This window comes from Bombyx mori, chromosome 1, assembly GCF_030269925.1.
Source record: "Bombyx mori chromosome 1, ASM3026992v2".
In the NCBI taxonomy this organism is placed as follows: domain Eukaryota; kingdom Metazoa; phylum Arthropoda; class Insecta; order Lepidoptera; family Bombycidae; genus Bombyx; species Bombyx mori.
In genome coordinates this window covers 20,331,997-20,355,889 of record NC_085107.1, presented here as the reverse complement: position 1 = coordinate 20,355,889, position 23,893 = coordinate 20,331,997, and the positions used below count along the sequence as shown (strand labels likewise).

Below are 23,893 nucleotides of genomic sequence, written 5' to 3'. Positions count from 1 at the left end.
AAAATGAGAAAACTCAATGAGCAATCATATAAAAATGACAGATTTCAAATTCAAATGTAATATTTTGTTTATTTTTAATTGTAACAGTATTTATGGCCAGACTAAGTATGTTATGAATCGTTTGGAATATTTGACTATACAAAGATACTTTGTTTCTCTCTGTATCTCCTAGGATATTTATGTTCAATACGGAAACATTTTCTTTTTGCCACCGCACTATAGAGCGCAGCTCATCAGCACTACCTAGATGTGCTGCGTTCATCCATAGTAGTAGTAGTAGTAGATTCCAGAGATCAATCTTGCCACAAGCCCTCGCGTGGAATACTGCTCCCATTTCCGAGCCGGTGCTCTCAAGTACTACTTATATTGTACTACGTATACTTCTATTTGACTCCATATAGAAAAGGATAGTTCTGATGGTCGATAATTCTGTTCTCACGGTTCGATGGAAGCTCTGGGTCTATGGAAGGATTTCGTTTCTCTCTGTGTTTTGTACCATACGTTCCATGGGGAGTGCTCTGTGGAAGTGTTTCGAGATGATCCCTTTATCCCGTTTTTAACATCGCGTACCTGACATCGTAGCATAGTTCATCCTTATTATCTGCGCTTATTAGCTAAAATAACTAATCGGCCGTAAACTAGGTCTCCGGTACTATGGAATGGAATCAGAAAAAATTGAACTTCCGGAACCTCGAGCTAAACACAAGTAAAACTAGTTGAGTTCAATCATTTCTATCACGAATTAAGTGAAGACTTATGAGCGTTTCGGCCTAAAGGGTAGTATAGCCACTCTTCCGATGGAATTGAAGCTTGGTGGGTGGCAACCAGCGGTCAGTTTGATTCAACACACGCAGTGGACGCTCTTGTATTCGATATCAGCTCGTATATTGGGGCATTCGTTGCCCTACTGGATGAGAAATGTCGCAATCGACAATCGCTCAGCTTTGGGGAGCTTAGGGTTGATGTAGAAGATACAGTCATTACTTTTTTACACAATTTGCACAGTCTGTTAGAAACAGGGTGTATTTGTGAATCTAAAATATGAGTCATCATTTGATTTTGTTTCACTCTTAAAAAATATGATTCGAATTTGTCAAACTTATTCATTGAGATATTTAAACAACAAAACTCAATTAAGGAGACTTACACTGTGTATGCGGATAGCTGCTAGGCCGATCAAATCGTTTCGAACCGTGAAATTTATATTTACCACAATAGAACATCAAAAGGTTCTATTTAGGAGGAATATTTTAGGGTTGCTTCTTTTCAAAAAAATCGTCGCGTTATAGCCGGATTGAACCTAATGGGTGGCGTGGGGCGGTTACCGTAGCAACCTGTTTAGAAATCCCTTAACATTTTCAAAACTAATTGCCCCTTTTATCGCCTACACCATTCGAGTACCGGAAAATCACGACGTTCCATGTTGTAATCGCAAAGGGAGCCCTGTTCGAGACTTGTTGAGTTTATTGATATTTTATGAGTAAGAACTGTTCTATTTTCCTTCTACTTTTGTTAGCCAGTTGTACGAGTATAAGTCGTTTCTGATTTGACGTTTCTGAGTTGCGAGTTTTAAAAATGAAATCGTTAATCTTTGATTTTTTTTTGTATGCTTATGTTACTTATACCGTGGACTGCCATGAGAACTAACGAGTCCATTCTAAGGAAGTTAAACATCTGAAAAAGGCTCTCTTCCATCTGTCGGAAACGTGTTATGAGTTTCTTCGGACAAATCATGCGGTCTGCCAGACATGAATTAGAGAAGCTCATAATTGCGAGTCGCAAAGAGGGCAAGCGCGCCGTGGGCAGAACACCAGCCGGATGGTCAGATCTAGTAAGAGGAGCACTTGGTGGTAGTCTGTACCATGCGGTCCATACCACTCATGATCGAACACAGTGGAAGAACGTCACATGTGGTCGCGATCCTCAGTAGTGAGGGAACGATATAGTAGAAGTTACTTATGTTAGCCGTTTGAGATAATATTTGATCTTTGCACGGAGTCGTACGTGCCTTTATATTATATTGTAAAAAAATTCAATAAAGGGAACATAACTTAAATTAAAAAGTAAACATATTGTTTATATTACACGTTTAAGATATATTTCCATTCCCTGTCTTGCAATCTCTTTCGCGTTCAACAATTACCAATGATGGAGTACAAAACGACAACACTAACAATTAAAGTATGTCACAAATAACGACAAAAGAGGCATACGTAAAAATGCGTTGATTAGTGGAGTGTATGTGACACGTACGAATATTCATGCTTAATGAAAATAATAAGTATAAATAAGATTGATTTGCAGGAAACCTAGTCACCATGGAGTCGATATGAAGATGAGGTGTAAAGTAGGTATATACGTGTGCTTGGAAGCAAACCACCAGATGTCACGTATACCCATTACGAAGATATATAAATTATAACAACGGCTGTTCCTTCAACCCGATCTCTTCTCGTGGGTGTCGCAAAACATGATTGAGGAAATTCCCGGAAAATGGACAGGAGCGTATCATACCAGTATACTGCAATCGCCAACTGGTATTTACGGGTGGCAGAGCATATTGTGAGGTCGCACTGGTGGATACCACCACGCTGCCTATTTCTAACGAGAGGCAATAATGCGTTCCGGCTTGAAAGGTGGGACAGCCGTTGCACAATGCGTTTCTTAGATTTCGACCACAAGCTAGTGGGCGAAGTCTATCTATGTTGTGACGTTTATGTGCGCCGGTGAAGACAACACATATAAATTCGTTCACACATCGATGCAATGAATAAAAAAGTGACAGGCGTAGCGACCCATGATAACATCGCGTTCTTGCCTTGGGTGTTTCCTTTGGCCAAAGTAAGCTGGCTGTGTAAAGATGTGGATCATTTCATTATTTTTCAAGTCTTTGAAATTTTTAAGTTTTACAGCGAGATTGAACGGTAGGTCAGCAACATAAAGGCGTTTTATCTAATATATAAATCTAAATGAAAATAATTTCAATACTCAAAACTCAACCTCGGTGAAACATATTATACAAAAACAAAAATCATACACTCCAAATGAGTACTTTCTATTTCTTTTTTATTTGATATTCGTTGGAAATATTAAAGGTAACCCAAATCGTCATGTATTACGTATAAATACTGTATCAACACGAATTGAATTATGGAGAACTTTAAGTTTAGACATGCGCGAATTATCTTAAGATGACGCGTGGAGCCGGCTGGAGGTAACGTCTAGACGACTGCGCACAGTCGGCCAGCCGAGGCGACCGCAGACCGATGATCTGTCTTTTTATGAAGATACATCCGAAGATGAATTACTAATTCGAATAATAAAATCAGTTATTTCAACTGCTGAATGTCAAAACTTAATAAAATAAACCCGACCACCGGTTTTAAATACGTCCATTAACACTTAGTTTATTTACTGGCTAACAACTGTTCTTTATCTCATCTTGTGACACTTACGCTGTCGACGATCGATTAGTTGACGTGAAAGAGATACTAAATCAAAATCAAAGTTTTATTTCAGTAGGCTGTGAAGGCTCTTTAAATCGTCACGTCTTACCATCGTATTATCTCTAGATATGTTCAATTTGAGGGTAGATTAACGTATCCGATGTGGGTGGACTTAAAACTTAGATAGATGACTCTGAATAGCTGTAGATTTACTCACTAGTGATTGGGTTTTGTTTTCCGCGGATCATGATGGAGTTGCTGTGAGGTCTGCGGCACTGGATGATGAAGGGGAGGGTGCGGGGTGATGAGGGCGCCGGCCGAGTCGGCGCACGCGCCGCCCAACCCCACGCCCCCTTCCGGTGTCATCTCATACGCCTGTATCGCACTCGGGTTCGCACTGAAACAAACAAGGGAGTATTAATCATCTGATACCATATTTACGTTTAGCAAATGGAGGGTAAAGTGTTGATAGGTTGATGAATCAGGATATGTGACTGAAACTCTGTCTTCCTCAAGCTACTATAAGCCCGTAGTATTCCTCGACTAACTATTTCTTTAACTTTCTTGAAGTCGTCGTGGCCTAAGCGATAAGACGTCCGGTGCATTCGTGTTGAGCGATGCACCGGTGTTCGAATCTCAGGCGGGTACCAATTAGTCTAATGAAATACGTACTCAACAAATGTTCACGATTGACTTCCACGATGAAGGAATAACATCGTGTAATAAAAATCAAACCCGCAAAATTATAATTTGCGTAATTACTGGTGGTAGGACCTCTTGTGAGCCCGCGCGGGTAGGTACCACCACCCTGCCTATTTCTGCCGTGAAGCAGTAATGCGTTTCGGTTTGAAGGGTGGGGCAGCCGTTGTAACTATACTGAGACCTTATATCTCAAGGTGTGTGGCGCATTTACGTTGTAGATATCTATGGGCTCCAGTAACCACTTAACACCAGGTTGGCTGTGAGCTCGTCCACACATCTAAGCAATAAAAATAAAAACTCGAGTTGATAGCACCGTTCACGCTTTTCTGCCACGAAGCACTCATGTGTTTGATAGTAATGATTACATTTAACATGCAGATTGACAAACTAACCAGTCCTGCGTCATCCTGAGGTAGCCCCGCTCATCGATCTCCTTCGGCATTGCCGACCAATACAATAGATGTTAATTAAATAAACTGTAAACTAGAAAGGCAACGTTCCGGCGCGAGGCGCATAGCTGAAACTAACGGCCGTTTGTTTGGGAGCCCCGCCTCCCCCAAGCTTAACCAATAAGGCTTAGTAAGGCACCCCTGCCGCGTCCCGCACGCTGTGCTCTGAAGGTCTTTAAGAAGTCGCACGAGTACAGACCCCGCAACTAGGTCGTTAACTTTCGAGGTCGACCGGACTCAAATATAGGCTATAAGCGCTGCGGCTTCGTTTGAAATAAACGGGATATTAAACAGTGGATGTTGGCAATTTACCACAACTATACTAAACTATTTTATAAAGTAAGCACTCCACGTATTCACAGCTCACACTTGTTTCTTACAGTGAATTCGTTCCGTGAATTGAAACTCGGTCGGAATGATTATTGATTCCATATAGGTTCAGTGTATAAAGTACATCTGTATTCCAGTGTTGATTTCTCTTTCACTGCGCACTTTTTCACTTTCAGTGAAGGTGCACTGCTACAGAGTGAGCTGAGGTAGGGGAAAAAAGGTATTTATGCGTCTCTGAAATCATAGCCCACTCAAATTGTATAATGCCTAATGCTCTGCAAAGAAATCTTTTCCGTTTAGGTGATATTTTTCTCCTTGTATTTGCGATTTTGCGAGCAGATCTTAATAATGATAAAATTCTAAGCGAGGGTATGTCGGCAAGACGCCACGAGCGCAGCTAGCTCATGCGTGAGAAGGAATCGGGGACTAGTCAGCGGCGGCAACGATAAGGCGTTTATCATGACGGTTAGCCTTATCGAAGTAGTGGCGATCATGGAAGGTATATCCTTTTCACGAATAATTTGGTATACATTTTATAAAATGAACGCGAATATTGACGTCATTGTTAAATTTAGAGTGTAATTAATGAAATAAGGAATGTAGATCGTCACGGGGACCTCTAATTAATGGATATATGGATGGATGATGGAATGGAAGTGTCTGAAGACAGCGTCAGAACGCTTCTTCAAAAATCTGCGTGACTCGATAACATCTTTATCGTGGCCTGTAATAAGATATCTGACCCAGGCGATGGGGCAACACAAAGTTGCCGTCATCCTAAGTACGTCGTTTCGGATCCTCCCGATCCACACTCGGTTCTTTTCGGACCCTCAAGCACCGGTCACCGTTTTCGTCGAACTCGTCGAATGCGGTTTTGGATGTGGAACCATTAAATGTCTTATCGAATCTTCTCAGAGGGTCGCGTTTTCGATTCCGTGGTAGATTTACCGAAGCACTGCTCTTGCCATGGCTAGTGATAGAAAGTTCTCACAGGGTGATCCCGTGAGCTCACCTACCCGTCCGCGTATATTTGGATTAATCCCCAAGACTACCAACGATTAGGTAAGCAAAAAAAAAAGATAAAATTAAACCACTTATAACTTCCTTGTTTCCGAACAGATTTTATATTTGTCGTTGGCTCGCAGTCATTTATAATTGGCTTTTCTATGAGACAAAGACTATCAGTCAGCCCGCGGATTATGTAGCGAATGCGAAACTTGTACGGCTTCCGCGATGGTCGATAAAGGAATAACATTTAGTAGTAAAATCAAACGGAACCAGCTTTTTTTTGGGTCCATTAATCGTAGTAGGACATGGTTAGGTCGCACAAATTCTACTGCCGTGCATCGTCTGCTTATTTCTGTCTGAATGCTTCCGATTAGCGTTAGGATTCCTTATTATGGACCTTTGTACTAAAACACACTCCTACAGAAGAGAGCATTTGGCTATTAATATGAGAACTTAATATGAGTCTTCGGCCTCCAGACGACAGTGTAGCTACCAACAGTCACGTTATACGTGGAGGAATAACGATGATTACTACTAAATAATAGTCTAAAACTACTATTTCGTTCTAATTAGTTGCATACGGCTTATTTTTTTAAGAAGTCGTTACAAAGGCTTATGAATGAGAATGCAGCAATCTTCGAACTTTGACTCTGTTTGAGATCGAAGCGTCAATGGTGTTATAAGTGGCTGTCTCAAATGTCAATATTTCTAGGCCAATATCGATTCATTAAAAATATTTTATTTTGAATTAAAAATAATAGTTTTTGAACTTGAGTTCATATACATATATGGTTTATTATAGGTTTTTTTTTTATTTTGTAAATATTTAATTCAATTTTGTAAACATCAAATTCAATTTCTATTCTAAGGTTAGATTTTTTTAAATATTCGTTTAAAACAAAAAGACAAAAAAGAAGAATACGCAAAAAATGCATGTCAATTACATTTCTTCAAGTCATATAATATGTAGGTATATATAAATACTCGTAATACAGAGTTTGACTCAAAACATTGACATTTTGAAAAGTTTAAGCCCAATGTGAGAGATGAAAGAGGGCGAACCCCTGCATGGCTTCAACTCTCAAACAGTTTAATTTTCGAAATCACAACTTGACCGCCAGTGATCTAATAACCAATGAAATTACGAGTCTAAGGGTAATCATATAAACGAGTAATATTAATTTTCCAAAGCAAGAATCTTTTGAAAGTGGTATTACATTTGAAGTCCATTTAGAGATATAAGCGAAATTTTATTTCATTGGGAATGTATACAAACGACTCGTAACTTAATATTAGTTTACAAGTCAGTTTTTAGCTTTAACACAACATACAGGGTGTGCACCAACACAGAAACTTCCGTGTTCCACAAACTATTGGCGTAAGCGGTTTGTTATCACGAACAATATTTGGCTTATCGGCTTTGTATTACTCCGTTTGCTTACATAATTAGTAAAAGATTTAGTTCATGCTCCAGCTGTAGTATGCATTTCTTTCACGAGAAACATTGGAATTTCAGACTAAATTGGAAGCGGTTGGGCCTAACTTTTAAGGCGCCTAATGTACTCGTAACGTGCGATCAAATATGGAAAAACTAATTTGAATAATAACATAATTATTACAACCGAGTAATCTGTCGGCTTCATAAATATTTATATCAATAAATGTCGAAACTAAAGAGTAGGTACGTCTCCTCAGTATTGTCAAAAAAAAAACATAATCCATGTCAATATTATAGAACTTGCTAGATAGAGTCAATAGTAAACTAAAGGATGCAACAGGTGTATTACTCAAAAAGAGGCCATATTTTTAGTGCGATGGGTGGCTATTAAAACTTTCAACAATAATAGAGATACTAACTGATAAGAGTACTATTTGAATTGTAGCTGTTTTTCTTATTTTTATTTAATAGTAATAAAGTGGAGAAATATTCGGCAAAAAAGAAATAAACGAAAAAAAAGGCTTTTACTGCGCCTTATACACATACACACTTTAAAATATTAACTTAATAAATATTTATTCGCATGAAATATATTGTGAGATGATTTGAGTGTGCTTAAAAGTTGTGATCAGTATTAAATTTATTAATTTATTTGTCGACATATCAAATACACAACCTTGAGAGATCTTCTGGGCGTATCGTGACAATCAAGTAATGAAAAGACATGGTACCTATGTGTTTACAGATAATACTAATAAAGCACATTTGAAGATACATAAATAAATACATAAATAAATAGCAGCAACCGGTTTAATGTTGGAAAAGTTATTCATAACATGAAATGAAGAAAAGTAAAAATCCATAGCGTGAGCCTTCCCCTTGCTCTCCAAGACTAAACCTTCGCTGAGACGGATGCAATAAAAGGTTGCTAGCTAAATAACTAAGTCACTGATCAGCTGATGATTTTGTATTGTATTTTCTGCTGTAGTAGGTGAGTATTCATAATGCTCTTTATACCTTGGCCGTCTAAAGATTAACGCAATAGGTCACTATTCTTACTATCGAAATGGCTCGATCCCGACTTCATTCATTTGACGAATATATTTATTTGCTCAGCGTCTGGCTGTTTATATCTATATCAGTATGTATCATCATCATCAGTATATATATTTAAAGGTTTATGACGTATGCGATATTCAATTTAACAATTTGAAAAATCACAAAAAGTCACTTCCATTACAACTGCATTGTTGAAGAATCAAAACATAGAAATAAAAGGTCTCATTTTATTGTAAACACAAAAGTCATTAAACTGTATTTACGCTCGTACTCATTACGCACAGCATCCAGTACAAGAGAAATAAAGCTTTTAAATTGTCTCGGATGTGGTTTTATGGTTTCGTTTTCTCTTTAAATGGCAAAAGTGCTATCAAGTAGGAGGAACTAGCGCTTTAACGATAGAACAAAAAGAATGAAAGATTAATGTAGATCAACTAAAAAATATATATTATCGTAGCACTAAGCTGCCCTAAAAAAGGGCTACCGAAGTCTGTAATGAGCGCCACCTGTTACTCTATTGTATTTATGTGTTAATATAGTATTTGGTACATATATTATATTATCCTGATGACAAACACATCTTGGGGAGACAGGTCTACGACATCTAAAATTATGACTATACTTGAGACCTTTGAACCTATATCTCAAGGTGGGTGGCGCATTTATGTTGTAGATGTCTAGATGTCTATGGGCTCCAGTAACCACTTAACACCAGGTGGGCTGTGAGCTCATTATTGCTTAGATGCAATAAAAAAAACACACACATATATATATATATATATATATATATATATATATATACATATATAGAAGAAGATATTTAGAAGCAACGGTAGTTAGGTTCAAAAGGGTTAAAACACATCTAGATTTTTATTAGGTTGAATTCAAGCGTTCACAAGATTACAGAACTCGAAATCTGTAGCAGTTCTGCAGTGAGCCGTACGTGGCACGTCTACCCGTCAAACTTACGGCCGATATGATGATGATGAAAATCATTTGTCGTATCACTGTTGTCAGAGAGGTCGTGGTCGTCATTCAGTGTCATTGCTGTGGGCAGATGTTATGCGCCTCACGAGAAATCGCCACTTTTGCCGGTTTGTGGTGAGCCTGGTACACTCATGCAAACAACCGCCAACTGCCGACATAACTTGGTCGGTCCATCGCATGGGCAACCTTCCACACGGTCTGGTGCCTTCTACTTTGTCCTGAAGGACAAGGCACTTTATGTAGTCATTTCCTCGTCGGGAGATATGTCCAAAAAATTATAGTATGCGCCCATACACTAGCACTGAAAGACGCTGCTTAATGTCGAGTTCTGGAAGAATGGAGATTCAGAAACATTCGTCTCCAGCACCACATGAAGATTACAAAGACAAAATAGAAAGCTGCAGGTAGCATAGAAACCTATATGCCAATGCACAACAAAATGTACGTTAAGGAAATGGACGAATCTGCAATAATTGTGGCGTTGTTCATATAAGTACATGTAAGCGTGGTGTTTTATATTTAACCTTGAAATTTTAATGGTGTTCTTGTAAAGTGCGATTGTCGCGATGACGTCACGAGTGCACTGTTGTCGATATTACATGAACGCACTGCACCAACCTCGAGATGTGAATACGTGTTTTAATTATAATCTAATCTATTTGTGCTTTCAAACAATAATATTGAAAGTGCTCTAAGAACTGGGTGGTTTTGAGTCATTTGTAGGTTGTTTATATTTTTTTGTGGGGAATTATACGAACTTGGAAATTATTTCTGGTAATTTATATAAGTATTCAAATTATTGTTTGAAAAATTGTGTGAAGAATATTGTGATATTTCAATGCCTGCCTTGTTCTATGCCTTTGTTCACAAAAACTAGAATTTATTTTAAATTGTACAGTCAATTAAGTACATTTACAAACGGGACACTTATTGTCTTTTATCGAGAATGAAATTTATATTAACCAGACGCATAATGTAATATAGTTAAATGTTTTTTTTCTCTTTACAAGTCAGCATCTACCATAGAGATTTTAATCAATTGGAGTAAGAAAAATGAAGTTTTAAATATTGAAAAATATGTAAACATGCTCTACCTTTAATTGGACTTATAAATGTATTAGCTTGTAACTATGTGATAGTTTCAGTAGATTTAAATGAAGGTTGAAAAACCGGCCCTTAGAACTTCTTTTGATCCACAAAGTTTATAGGGAAAAGTGGAAGTTTCATACAATAGAAACGGTTATATGACCTGTTTTTGTTGTTTCTCTTGTGGAGTTACCCTTCTCGTAGAGAAAGAACTCCTTCAGAGGCAGGACCCTTTCTGTTTTAACCCATTGAAGTGTAAGGAAAAATGTAAATTATTACTTCTTAGTGGGTAGTGGCACGTTTTCGTCCGCAGCGTTGTATAACACATTAACACATAAGAAAACGGTGGAAAAAGAAAATAAATTTCCACTTTGTTCTTGTTTTTCATAAAATAAAAGGGTTCTGAGTCGCAATTTGGACGTTTGAGTTTTATTTGTTCATTTAATTGTATGTACGTATAGGCCGACAGACGAACTCACGGTCCATTTAATGTCGAACGCCCACCGGAGCCCATAGGCACCATAACGTGAGACATGAGGTTGTGGTCTCAATGTTATTGTATAGTGGCAATCCTGCCCTTCAACTCGGAACGCAGGACAGCTTCGCGGCTGGTACAGACAGGCTGGTATCTGTCCACATAAACCCTACCAACAGTAATTCCGGTTGGCGATCGCAGCCCGCTGGTATAACACTCAGGCGAAGGCTGCTCTCCATTATCCGGCAAATCGCTTAATCGCCTTTTTTACGACACTCACGTGAAAAGATACCCAAGTTTTTCTTAGGCAGTAAAAATAGGGCAGATTTCCGCTCGTGCACTGGATCAGAGCGGGAGGGCGGGCTGCGTTGGACTTGAATCAACAACCGTCACGAACGCCCGCTATTTCGGCAGTCGACGGACTCTTCGAATCCCACCTAGACGAGGTGGCCAACTCATTGTATTATGGTAAGTTTTCGTGGCGTGTTAGTGTAGTGGATAATAGCCGCCATAGACTTTCAAATAATTTGATCAAATTGGCTGGTTCGAACAGTTTGATCCAATTGGCATAAATGTCTACGGAAAATTTTGACCAAATTTAATGAGTGGTCAAATGGCTTGAGGAAATATGAATTTTCGTATTTTTGTTTGATCCAGCAATTTGACTAAAAATTTGAGCGTGGGTGTTGCGAGCGCTCAGTTGTTGTTGCGGAAGTTCCCGTGAAGTGCGGAAGAATTCATACAAATATAATGTGAATTCTGTTTATGAAACATAAAAAATAAAGACTACCATAGTAGAAATAATCTTATTGTAAACTAATAAAAAAATTGAAAGAAATAGAACCAAATGCAGACTGTGACCCAAATTTATCACTAATCATTATATTTAATCATCTTTACACATTTTGATAATGATTAGATCTAGTAAGAGAAGCAATTGGTGGGAGTCTGTACCATGCGGTCCATACCACCCATAATCGAACACAGTGGAAGAAGGTCACATGTGGTCGCGAACCTCAGTAGTGAGGGAACGATATGGAAGTAAAGACATTTTTAAAGAAGCACAACAACTCTTCGTCCGCTGTGATATTGAACTGACGCCGCTTCAAGTCTGCGTGAAGGTGTGTGATCGCATGGAAGATCATGCCAATTTGATCAAACTGTTTGAGCCAGCCAATTTGATCAAATTATTTGAACGTCTATGGCAGAGAGAGATTAATTAAATTTTGTTACTGTCAGTTGTACGGCTGTCTCATTCATTGGACCATCAGGTACAGACAAGGGGAGCCGTATTGTCTAGTACATATCACAGGCCATTGAACTCTTATTGATTACGAATATACTATTAAGTTTTAATTTTGGTTTTCAATCAAACTTATCTTTTAAAAACTAAATCGAAATATAATATTTTATCTTCAAATGTTAAAATTTTGTTTTTATCTACCTAAACATAGGTTATATAGGGAATCGGTCAGAGGTTAGTTTCGCACTTTGTAATATTTTTATATTTATTTATCTTTATAGAGAAATAAACGTAATCTGGCGTTATTAATGAATTGAATGCGTGTAAGTACGTCGTATGAGAACAGTGCGCTCGTACCGGGCGACGCGACGCTAGTGGTTACATAATCTCAACCTTGCACTTGAACTCAGTTCTCCTATATTCGTTATATAAACTTAATATGTGTATATAAACATACTATACAGTAACGGAGTACTCCAAAATTTCCAAAAACAATGGCCGACTTTAGATACCTGGACACTTCACGAAGTAAGAGAAATTAGTACATCAATCTTATACTTATACTATATATAAGCCTATCCATTAAGTACATGTGTTTTCTACATGGATACCAAGTCAATCGGATGCATGGTTCAGTAATTATAACGGAACATCCGTAAAAACAACTGTAGATATATGTATCATATATTAGTATAGATGATTCATCTTTTCTTATTACCTGCCTACTCTCTTACTACCCACTTTTCTTACTTACAAAACAACAATCAAATAGTGAAACTGTTTACTTAAGGCACAAATGAACACAAGGAGCTAGTTAAAAAAAAAAAAAAAACATATGAATAGTTTTTTTTCGCGAAAATGTCTTTTACATAAGTTGTGTCTTCGGTCTTATTCTTTTTCATTAACATGATAATGAACAATAATATACATATGAATAGAGATAATAAGCCTCTTTCGATGGTCTCCAACATCTGTCGGATTTCTTACTTTTATTATATTAAGTAAATGTATTTGTAATGAAATACGCAGAACAGACGATGAATTTGATATCAGTGAATACTACAGAGTATTTAAAGGTTTCAACGATCGTAAATCGATTTTCATGTTTATTATAATAATTTGTAGAATGGGCTTGTAGAAGCGATTTGCTGCTTGTAGATATCGAGTAATATCCCAAAGTGGTTCGCTTAATATAATGTCGATTTTCCTACGAGTCGTACAGAAAACACTTTGTTATCAAAGTAATCCTTATGTCGTTAACTTTTGCAAAGCTATTAAGATTTTTTGTAAACGTAATTTTATGTAATTTACAATAAATAGTAGGAACTACCCAGGTGCATCATGCATGCGGAAGCGCAGTGACCTTGCACTCCCTCCACCTCCCTCCACCACCCGCGCATCGACGCTATCACACACGCACACACGCACACACACACGCGCACACACATACACATCAATAAAGCAACGATGGCGTTCTTTGTATTGCTATTTATATGAATTGGATTAAACTAAATAATGATTTGTAGATGTTGTGTTTTTAATAAATTTTGTTGTGCTAGAATTTTCTTTATAATAATACTGCATTTTTCTCTTAGATCAATAATTATAATTTAATGTTTAACTCGATCTCGCTTGGGAGTTTATTTTCACAACTACCTACTGGTTGCAAAAGCAAAATATGAAGTTATTTAAGGCTACTGCTACACTTAATTTTTATAATGATGTCCTCATTGATGATTTACTTGTCAAACTAGAAGTTTGTATAGCAGCAGATAGGAACACAAGTAATAATGTAATCAACCAAGCCGAGTGCGGTGTTGAGGAAGTAAGTCACGTCCTTACGGATCCATCAGATCCAATAACTTTTGCATTAGACGCCTTCAGCTGTAACACTAGGAGCAGGCTTAGGGACCTCGGTAACCGTACTCGTCGAACTCGACAAAGAGTTCGCCGTGCAACCTAACCCATGAATCAGCTCGCTGAGTTTCTCGCCGGATCTTCTCAGCGGGTCGCGATTCCGATCCGGTAGTAGATTCATTCGCGAAGCAGCTACTCTTGAGCTGTTAGGTCTCCTTCGGAGGCGCTCGGGTAGCTGTTAGCAAATCCCACCCCTCCTGGCCGAGCCTTTGCTCGCCCACCTGTCCTGGTGAAACTGGAAAGGCCTACGGGCCACCAGTAATACTTCAATCATAAAAAAAAAAAAAAGGAAGTAAGTAAGTGTTTTAAATTAGTTTACGGGGCACACGCAGTTAAAATAAAACCATCACCATGTCATTGACAATATAAACACATCATGATACGTGATGATAGCTCGGGATTCAGTTCACTTTACATTGGTACGTCCAACTTTTGGAAAAACTGAAATTATAGCAGTACATATGTATAGTGACTAGAAAGTGCGACCTCTCGCATTAGAGATGTTGATACTGCCACTCGTACTATAAATACTGCATTAATTAACTGCGGCTCGAAATGATGATGATTTCCCCGAAAAATAATTATTTGGAAAAAAAAATGGCCTTGCCTATGACATGTATTGCTCGTACAATCTTTTAAGGGATATCTATCTGGAAACTAAAAAAGGCAGTTTTGGAAATTATGACTCATCATCTATACACATACTAATATTATAAAGAAGAAAGATTTGTTTGTTTGTTTGTTTGTATTAAATAGTCTCCGAAACTACTGAACCGATTTGAAAAATTCTTTCACTGTTTGGAAGCTACACCATTCCCGAGTGACATAGGCTATATTATTTTTTATCAAAAATTAGGGATCCTTACTAAAACTCCAATAATGTAATCCAAGGTGTAAAAAAATTACTTAAAATATTCTTTACATCGCGTGCGCGGCGAAAACTATCGATGATAGAATAAACAAAAAGTGTCGCGACAGTATAATATGTTTAACTGTTATAGTTATGCCACAATAGTTGTTCTTTTATTTTAAAAAATAAAACAATGTCAAATATCGTGTACAGGGAAGCTCTGACTCAATAAATTCAATGGCTTTTGTTTTGTATGTGTGACCTTTTTATAAAACGAAAATTATAAAAAAAAATTGATAAAAAAATATTTTAAATAAAAATAAAGGTTCATTAAAATAATAAAATTCAAACTATCTTTATAATATTTTTTTTAGTAACCTTACGCAAATAGAACGGTTGATGTGTGTGTATTATAATTTTTTATTTTGAAATTTTTGTTAAAGACTCGAACGAAGCCGGAGCGGGCCGCTAGTATTATATAAAAAAATATGTTATGTTTAGTTCACACGCGGTATAATAAAGTGAAACCTCCAAAAGTACGAGTATTATGTAAATCTCATCTCGTTAGCTTTAACACAATAGAGTAAATAATATATGTTTGAGATTTTTAATGTCAGTTCTGTATCCTCGGACTTTAAATCATAACGGCGTCAAAGAAGTTTTAACTTTATTAGTGGGCAATAATTGTAAGCCGTAGATATCGGTCACATTACCTGATGTGAAAATATTGGATTTAGTGAAGTTCCAGGGCAGTGGAAGAAGAACAGAGGACCACGTTTGTATGAAGTAATTAAAACCCGCCACTAACTTAAAACCCCTTCAAGTATTATTCGAGCGGATAAGTCACAGCATACGGCCCACCTGATGGTGAGTGGTTACCGTCGCCCATGGACTTCAGCAATGCCAGGGGCAGAGCCGAGCCGCTGCTTACGTCTTGTACAACTAATATAATGTGTTTGTAAATATTACAGTACTTAATGTTTCATTATTGTTATAATATTAAACACTACATTCATTGAAGAGGAAAGGGAAAATCCTTTTATAAATTTACTTTATTTCGAAGATCAAGTGATTCTAACGATCCACTAGAATATGGTATAGAGAATTAAGTACACCCTATCGTAGGAGTTAATTCTAAAGGGAAAATTGAATTTTATTTAAATTCATATATGTATAGGATATATCCTACTCAATTGCACGGTAGTATAAAAAAGAGATCTTGGATAATTCCGTTCAACTATAATAAAGTGCGTTTGTAATTGTAATATTATTGTAAGTGCTTGTCATCTGATGAAATGTACATGTGGGTATTTTCCATAGAAATCGCTACATCTATATAGATAGATATATAAACCGGTATGAATGACGTGTCAGCTTCAACAATGACTTTAAATTGCAATGTTATTAAATCTTTATGCTATGCGTTATCCGATTGCGGAAAAGATAAAGCAGGGGATTTTTGTATCTAATTCGAAAGTGAGTGTAGTCACAGTTTTAAAACTACGTATCTTAACAATAACGACGCTACAAAACTAGGTGAGTAATGAATCAATAATATCAATTGGACAACAATGAGTTGCATGAGCTGCGATTGAGCAGAGGAAACAGGAAGGCAAATGTAAAGTTGCAACTAGTTGGAACCGATTGCGACCAAGGAAATGCGTTGTTGAGACGATCATAGCTGTTGCGGAGCATTGACCCTCGTGGCTGAGGATGTAAGGACGTAGGCAGTTTTCTAATCATCCTATTAAAGCGTTCATAGATCACATAATATGTATGTAAGCACGTTTCTTGTGAAGTTCTTTCGAAGAGGGAGATTCTGCTAGTTCTTGTAAGTATTTTAAGCAATTTGCGGTACTATAATACTTAAAAAAAATGTATCCTTCGCAATGCTTCTGTTTCTGGTACGCTGGTATAACCCCCTAGGTTACCATGGCTGGCATGTCGCTGTGAAAGTTCGACTGTTGGCGATGGGGTTCTTAGATCATAGAATCACTCTTTATTTGTCAAAAAGATTTTCTGGGCGGGAAATTGGTCATTTAACTATTCAGATAAAGCGTTATATACGTGTAACACGAATCACAAAATTTTATAAAAGCTTCTTGTTAGATCAAACTGCATTCATCGGTCTACATCTTATTTATAGGGTAGACCACAACGAGTATTTTTTTAAATATATGTTTATTAACTTAATATTTCACTTTTCAATACTTGACTTTCCGATCTCAAGGAGTTTTGACGTGGAAAAAACGGACCAAGACACAGAAGTCGTGTTTATTGCCTCTTAATCCTCCATAAACAACTAATCTAACTTATCAAGTTTCGTTGCAAACAAACAAATTGCATCCATAGGTCTTGGTCATCACATAATAAGCGTTTCACTAAGGCAAATTGGTGGGATTGTCCCTAGCACCACTAACACTGGTGGTCATTACCATTTTTCTCATCTCTCCTTACAGTTTTACAAGTAGAGAACACAGATGCAGCGTATTACGTACACGTGGTTAATATTGGTCGTCGGATAACACAACCGTTGAGTAATGTGTTGCTGTATGACGTAACCTGCCCTTTGATTGTGTAACTAGCGTGTGTAATTCTATGATAATATCGAATTGTTTGAATACTTTGACACAAATGCAATCGCGATTGTGGCCTCGTCGTATGTACCTCTCAACAAAGAAATCCAGGGACCTGAAATGGGTATTTAGTACCGGTCCGTGTCACTTCCTCTAAGATGGGAATGAGGCGTTCGCTCCTGGCCTTTTCATTCTTCATTATTATTAATATTATTTTTAATTGTATTTTTTGACTTGTTTTTTTCTTTACTGTAAATATTTTAATTTTATTTAATATATTTTGTACACACAGCTGTTAGAAAAGACACGTCAATAAGGATACAGAGTACAAGGGCACTACTTATTTCATGCTGAAATCTCTTCCAGTAGGCCCGCAAAAGGAAAGAAGAATTAGGAACACAAACCTAGTGCATACAGTAAACATTACATATAGTAATATATACATATTACAAGATACAAAACAATATATATACATACAAATACACACACACACACACACACATACATATATATAACATACACACATATACTTACTTTATATTATAATACATTATACAAATATATATAATTTATTTAAGATGGTAAGGATAAATAATGTTTCTTAACAGATTTCTTGAATGCTGCTATGGTTTTGCACGCTCGTATGCTTGGAGGGAGGGAATTCCAAAGTATAACTGCTTGTACAGAAAACGATTTTGCGTAAGCATGTGTTTTATGAACAGGGCAATTGAGGAGAGTTTTAATGTGTGTTCTACAAGGAGCAATGGAGGGACGGGCATAGGTAAAGCGATCACGTAAATATTGTGGGTAGTTAGGATTATGTAGGATATTAACTAGGAAGCACAACATTCTAGTATTTCTGCGGAAACGGACTGGGAGCCACTTGAGCTTTTTGCGAAATTCAGAAATATGATCATATTTTTTGAGACCAAAAATAAAACGGATGCACAAATTTTGCAAACGCTCAAGCTTATTGAGAAGCTCCTCAGTGGCATCCAAGTAGCAAGCATCAGCGTAGTCCAAAATGGGTAAAATGAGACTTTGGGCAAGAGAAATTTTAGTTTCCAAAGGCAAAAAATATTGGAGACATTTGAGTGAATGGAATGCAAAGTTAACTTTGCTGCTAACATTGTTAACCTGATCATTCCAGCTTAAGAAAGAGTTAAAGGTAACGCCAAGGTTTTTAACAGTTTCACTAAAGACAATTATTTACTTAAAAAAAAATAATGAGAAAAAACCAAAATTAAAAAAAGCCCGCTGAGTTTGTTTCACCGGTTCTTCTCAGGACTGTGGCTTTTTTTTGGAACCGGTGGTAGAGTTAACATTGTTATTTATATTTTGACATTCAACAAGTGTGACATACTGACATCTAAGTTGAAATAAATGATTTTGAATTTGAATTTGATACAACGACGCGGACGCGGCTGTGGCCCAGCGTCGGGCAAGAAACGGTAACCTCAATTAAACGAGAATATCGGTAGGGCTTTCTTGACTCATCGCAACCAAATACTAACTAGAAAAAAGCGGACGCTGTCAGCCCTGGCATTCCATAATTGAATATGAGGGAACTGTAAGTTCGAGAAGAGAGAGAACAATTGTCACGTTCTGTAGCTCGCTCGTCTAGTTAATGCATATCCTCACAAAGGGTCAATAAAGCACCAGAGCGCCTATGAAACGTAGAAGGGTGATACCAGTGCCGACCACCCAGCACGCCTCAGTAACAATGATTTAGATTTTTGAAATGTTATATACCTAAATATATTGAAATATTTATAATAATATAGGTACGAATCATATAATTACAACTTAGATAATATGAAGTTTTATTTAAAAAGATAGATCCTTTTTAATTATGGCTCTATAGTAAAAGCATTAACCCTCATCATCTTTAAATTTCTGAAATCGCGAAGAAAGATAATTTATACCATTCGAGTAGAACTCTGGTAACTGGGATTCTACAAAGCATTCCGAGAATATTTTCTTTCATGCACGAAATCATATATAACTGCGGAGGTTGGAAAGGATGACGTATAGTTTCCAATTAAATATCCCGTTGCTTTGAGACGGCTTGTCGCGTAGTGCGAGGTCTTGCGGTATCGAGCAGCTATAGAGACTATTGACAAATCAGGATTGTTCCTGAGAATTTAGTCATCACTACATGAACTTATCCACATCGGGCATCAGTTGTTATTGATATCATTTATTAGCATTAGAAAAAAGATGTCAGAATCATACACTTAATGAAATTTAACTTCGATTTGGCTACTACGATAAATCGGTAACTTCGCACTCTAATTCTTGGTATTAAATTTGTTCTTCAATTGTTAAATTCGTTGTGGTTGAATATGTTAGCTGATAATGATTGCGCTTCAAGAAACTCGCCAATAAGAGTTATAAACTATAGTATGGTAATGGATAAAAGTATCAAATATAACTTCAGCAATTTATGTTGTCGCTCGAGCAAATGAAAAATATTATAAAAAGTAATCAATCGAAGATAAAATTTCCCTGAATGCTGAAGCCGTACTGAGGACGTACCTTTCATATTTATTAATTTGTAATTTTTTAATGGAAGGTTCTAATTTTTTTCATCCGATTAGCGTGATGCTGTAGGTACGTAAGTAAATGTAACAAAATGTAAGAGACTGTAGATGGAGATGATTGTTTTAGGTTAGCCCATTGTAACCTATTCTGATCAAATACAGCATGTGTGGACGCGCCGCAGAGATTCGAACGAATTATTTATTTCTATTATGGCCATCAAATTTATAAGAGTAGGGGATTGTCATTTTTCCAACCCAATTTCACCGGTGACATTGCAAGTCTTGCGTCACGCTATCCCCTTTGAAGGGTACAGTATAATTATCAAAACTTATTATATTATATTAATAAGTTTACCGTTAAATTAGTTGCGTACAGTACAATCCGAGTACAATTCAACAAACAAACCTAAAAGCTTGTAGCGGGCAGCTATCGTAGAACGCAAAATATTTAACAGATGCCTGAACCACGCTAACGAGATTTTCAAGATAAGTTTGTATATATTAACGCCCAAAAACTAATGACAATTCTCGTCCTTAAAGACAGCGCACTGAGTTTCTCGCCGGATCTTCTCAGTGGGTCGCGATTTCGATCCGGTGGTAGATTCTGCGAAGCACTGCTCTTACTAGGACTACTGTTAGCAAATTCTCTCAGGTTGAGCCCGTGAGCTGACCTAACTGTCCACGAGTAGCTGGAATAACCTCTTAGGCTGTGAATACCAACAACCAGTGAATAGACAACCAAACTAGCTGCATGGTCACGTGTAAGAGGTGGAAGGCGGTAGTTTTGTCTGCTCGTCTCAAACAACGTTCATTGGTTTGCTATTCTACGCTTCAAAGAAAGAGCACTAAGGGCGGATTCGACCAAACAAGAGTAAATCTTATTCTTAGAATAACTCTTCAGTTAATCGAGAGTAAATCAATTTTATGTCTTACCATCTGCAATTCTAAGAATAGTGGGCCTATTCGGGAATTGTTAATATATATGTTCGCACGGAATAACGGAGCTATTCCTAGAATAATGTAATAGCGTCAGTCAGTCCAATCATCTGACTTCTGTCATTTCATAAATATTTATTCTGTTTTAATTTCAAGTCAACGCAATGCACTAAATTATTATTAATAGTCTGGCATTGTATAATGCAACGTTTAAACGAAAAAAGATAAAACCACACGACAAAACTTGACAATTCCCTCAAACAAACAACAAATAAAATTAACACGTTTGACAGCTAGATATATAGACATTACAGCTACTTTTTCAGACCAAAATACGGCAAAATCGAGTTGACGCTATGTATGTTCATACACTATGCCGTTGTACAAGAACATTTATTTGCCGGATTTTATTTTCGTTCACCATTCACTCTGCAAAACTGTACGAGCAGAATAAACCGTTATTTGATCATTACACAATTAGTGAATCGACAGCGTCGAATGTATGATAAGAGTCAACTATTTAGTTATAATATGTCCTATGAAAATATTATATGTTGATTATTATTGACTTATTATATGTTGATGTCATTTATGGTTACGGTCAATTCGATAGAACTGTAAAGCTACTGCACAAAAAACACACACCAATTAAATTGACAAATATTTAGGAAACGTACTTATTATTGGACTTTTGAATGAGGGGTACAAATGTTACATTTGGAGTCGATGCCACACGAGAACATTATATAAATATGTCTACATATACTAATTTTATTTTTATTTTTTTATTGCATAGATGGGTGGATGAGCTCACAGCCCACCTGGTGTTAAGTGGTTACCGGAACCCTAGACATCTACAACGTAAATGCCGCCACCCACCTTGAGATATGAGTTCTGAGGTCTCCGTATAGTACAACCGCTGCCCCACCCTTCAAACCGAAACGCATTACTGCTTCACGGCAGTTAAACGGGACCACCTCAGTGTCGAACCGGAGCGATCAGAACGAGAGGCCACGTTACGTTTCGACAATTATAAGGGCTGTGATGGACTATAAGGGTGTGTGCTCATTTGGATCAATAAAAATTATTTTGATTCGACTTAGTGTACCAACGCGGTCTGACGGCGGTGCATTCAAAGTATATTACGTGATGAAAGATGGCAAGTTTGGACTAGTCCTAGGACAGTAACGTAATATTGTTGACGGACGTGCCCTTATTGGCGATAATAATTGGCAAAAAGCGTAGGCTTAAAGTCGTGCGCGTCATGTGTAGTTAATTAACCATCTAAGCGACTCGCTATGTGCGAAACCTGACTATAGTAATATCTTATATCTTTAAACGAGCAATTTTTGTATATAGATATATATCTATATATTAATACGTGAAGCAAAAACTTTGTATCCCTTTTTACGAAAATTGCGCGGACGGAGGAGTATAAAATTTTCCACACGTATAGAGAATATAGAGAAGAAGTGCACAATGTTAATATTTTTTTAATATAATGCATAAAAGATACATAAAATCAATAAAGAAAACATTACACACACTACATACCATGTATTTGACGCACACACGCATGCATACTATTTATTGTCAAACTTTTGTTCTTGACGTCTGTGGTCAAATTGACAATAGATTAAATATCGTTTGTCTTTATTAATATTTTTTTATAGTGTAGCCTTGGCGAAATTTGTGATTATAGAAGTATAAAATACAATCATAATAGTGTACAAACTAATTATACAATTCCAATTAATTATAGTCGAATATCGACTACTGCGGGACCTCTAGTAATCTGAATCTCGGAAATGGCTCCAACGATTTACATAAAATTTAGTATAAAGGGGCGATAAATCGATCTAGCTACGATTTATTTTCAGACGGTGTTGTTTTATTCGTGTTTTCAATAATAAATTTTATCGATAATTTTAATTTTTTCTTTAAATAACCAGTTGATATTTTTTTATTATTATGTCGGTAAGATAGAAAAATATTATTCATATTTCATCATATTATCAATATGTAATTCGTAGTTAAATATAATTTCTAAAAAACACAATTTATCAAAAAAAAAAAACGGCATCTGCTAATTATATTAATATGTGATAGGTAATAAATAGTTAAACAATATTACGATGGCCAAGCGGCATATACTTGGAGTAGGACGTACTGTTTTTTTTTTTTATGAATTAAGGATTACTGGTGGCCCTGAGGCCTTTCCAGTTTCACTAGGACCGGTGGGCGAGCAAAGGCTCAGCCAGGAGGGGTGGGATTTGCTAACAACTGTCCGAGCGCCTCCGAAGGAGACCTAACAGCTCAAGAGCAGCTGCTTCGCGAATGAATCTACTACCGGATCGGAATTGCGACCCGCTGAGAAGATCCGGCGAGAAACTCAGCGAGCTGATTCATGGGCTAGGATGCACGTCGAACTCTTTGTCGAGTTTTTAGGCGCGTTGAGTAAAATTTAACTTGCGAAGCATTCGTTACGGATATTGAAAAAAGATGCAATTTTGGGCGAGCGAGAATGAAAAAATACGCAGAGCGTCTCGCGAACCACTCGACTGTGGAGAAAGGAAGAAAGCGAGCTAGGTCGTTTCTCTCATACAATATACGTTCTGTTTACGGGCGTCGGCCACTAGATGGCTTGTTATTAGTTTCTTACTGCTCCTGTAGACGGCAGTACTATATTAACTATCTTATACAGGGTGGGCAAATTTGAGGTTAGGAAGTAAATTGACTTAAAAACGCACTTTTTTTTGACAAATTTAGTTTTATTTATACCAATGTAAACTAGAATTATGGGAATTAATGATGTTATATGATTTCTGGCAAATGTCTACATTTAGTA

At 37.0% G+C, this 23,893-nt stretch overlaps 1 protein-coding gene across 3 annotated transcripts in view; it reads right to left on the bottom strand.

The window, feature by feature from the left end:
• Cycb (Cycle like factor b) overlaps positions 1-23,893 on the bottom strand; it is a 96,168-nt gene that overhangs the window by 22,432 nt on the left and 49,843 nt on the right. For all 3 annotated transcript variants that reach the window (NM_001043517.1, XM_062673307.1, XM_021347125.3), the window contains 1 exon segment: positions 3,664-3,843. In NM_001043517.1, the coding sequence (NP_001036982.1) occupies positions 3,664-3,843 (180 nt within the window).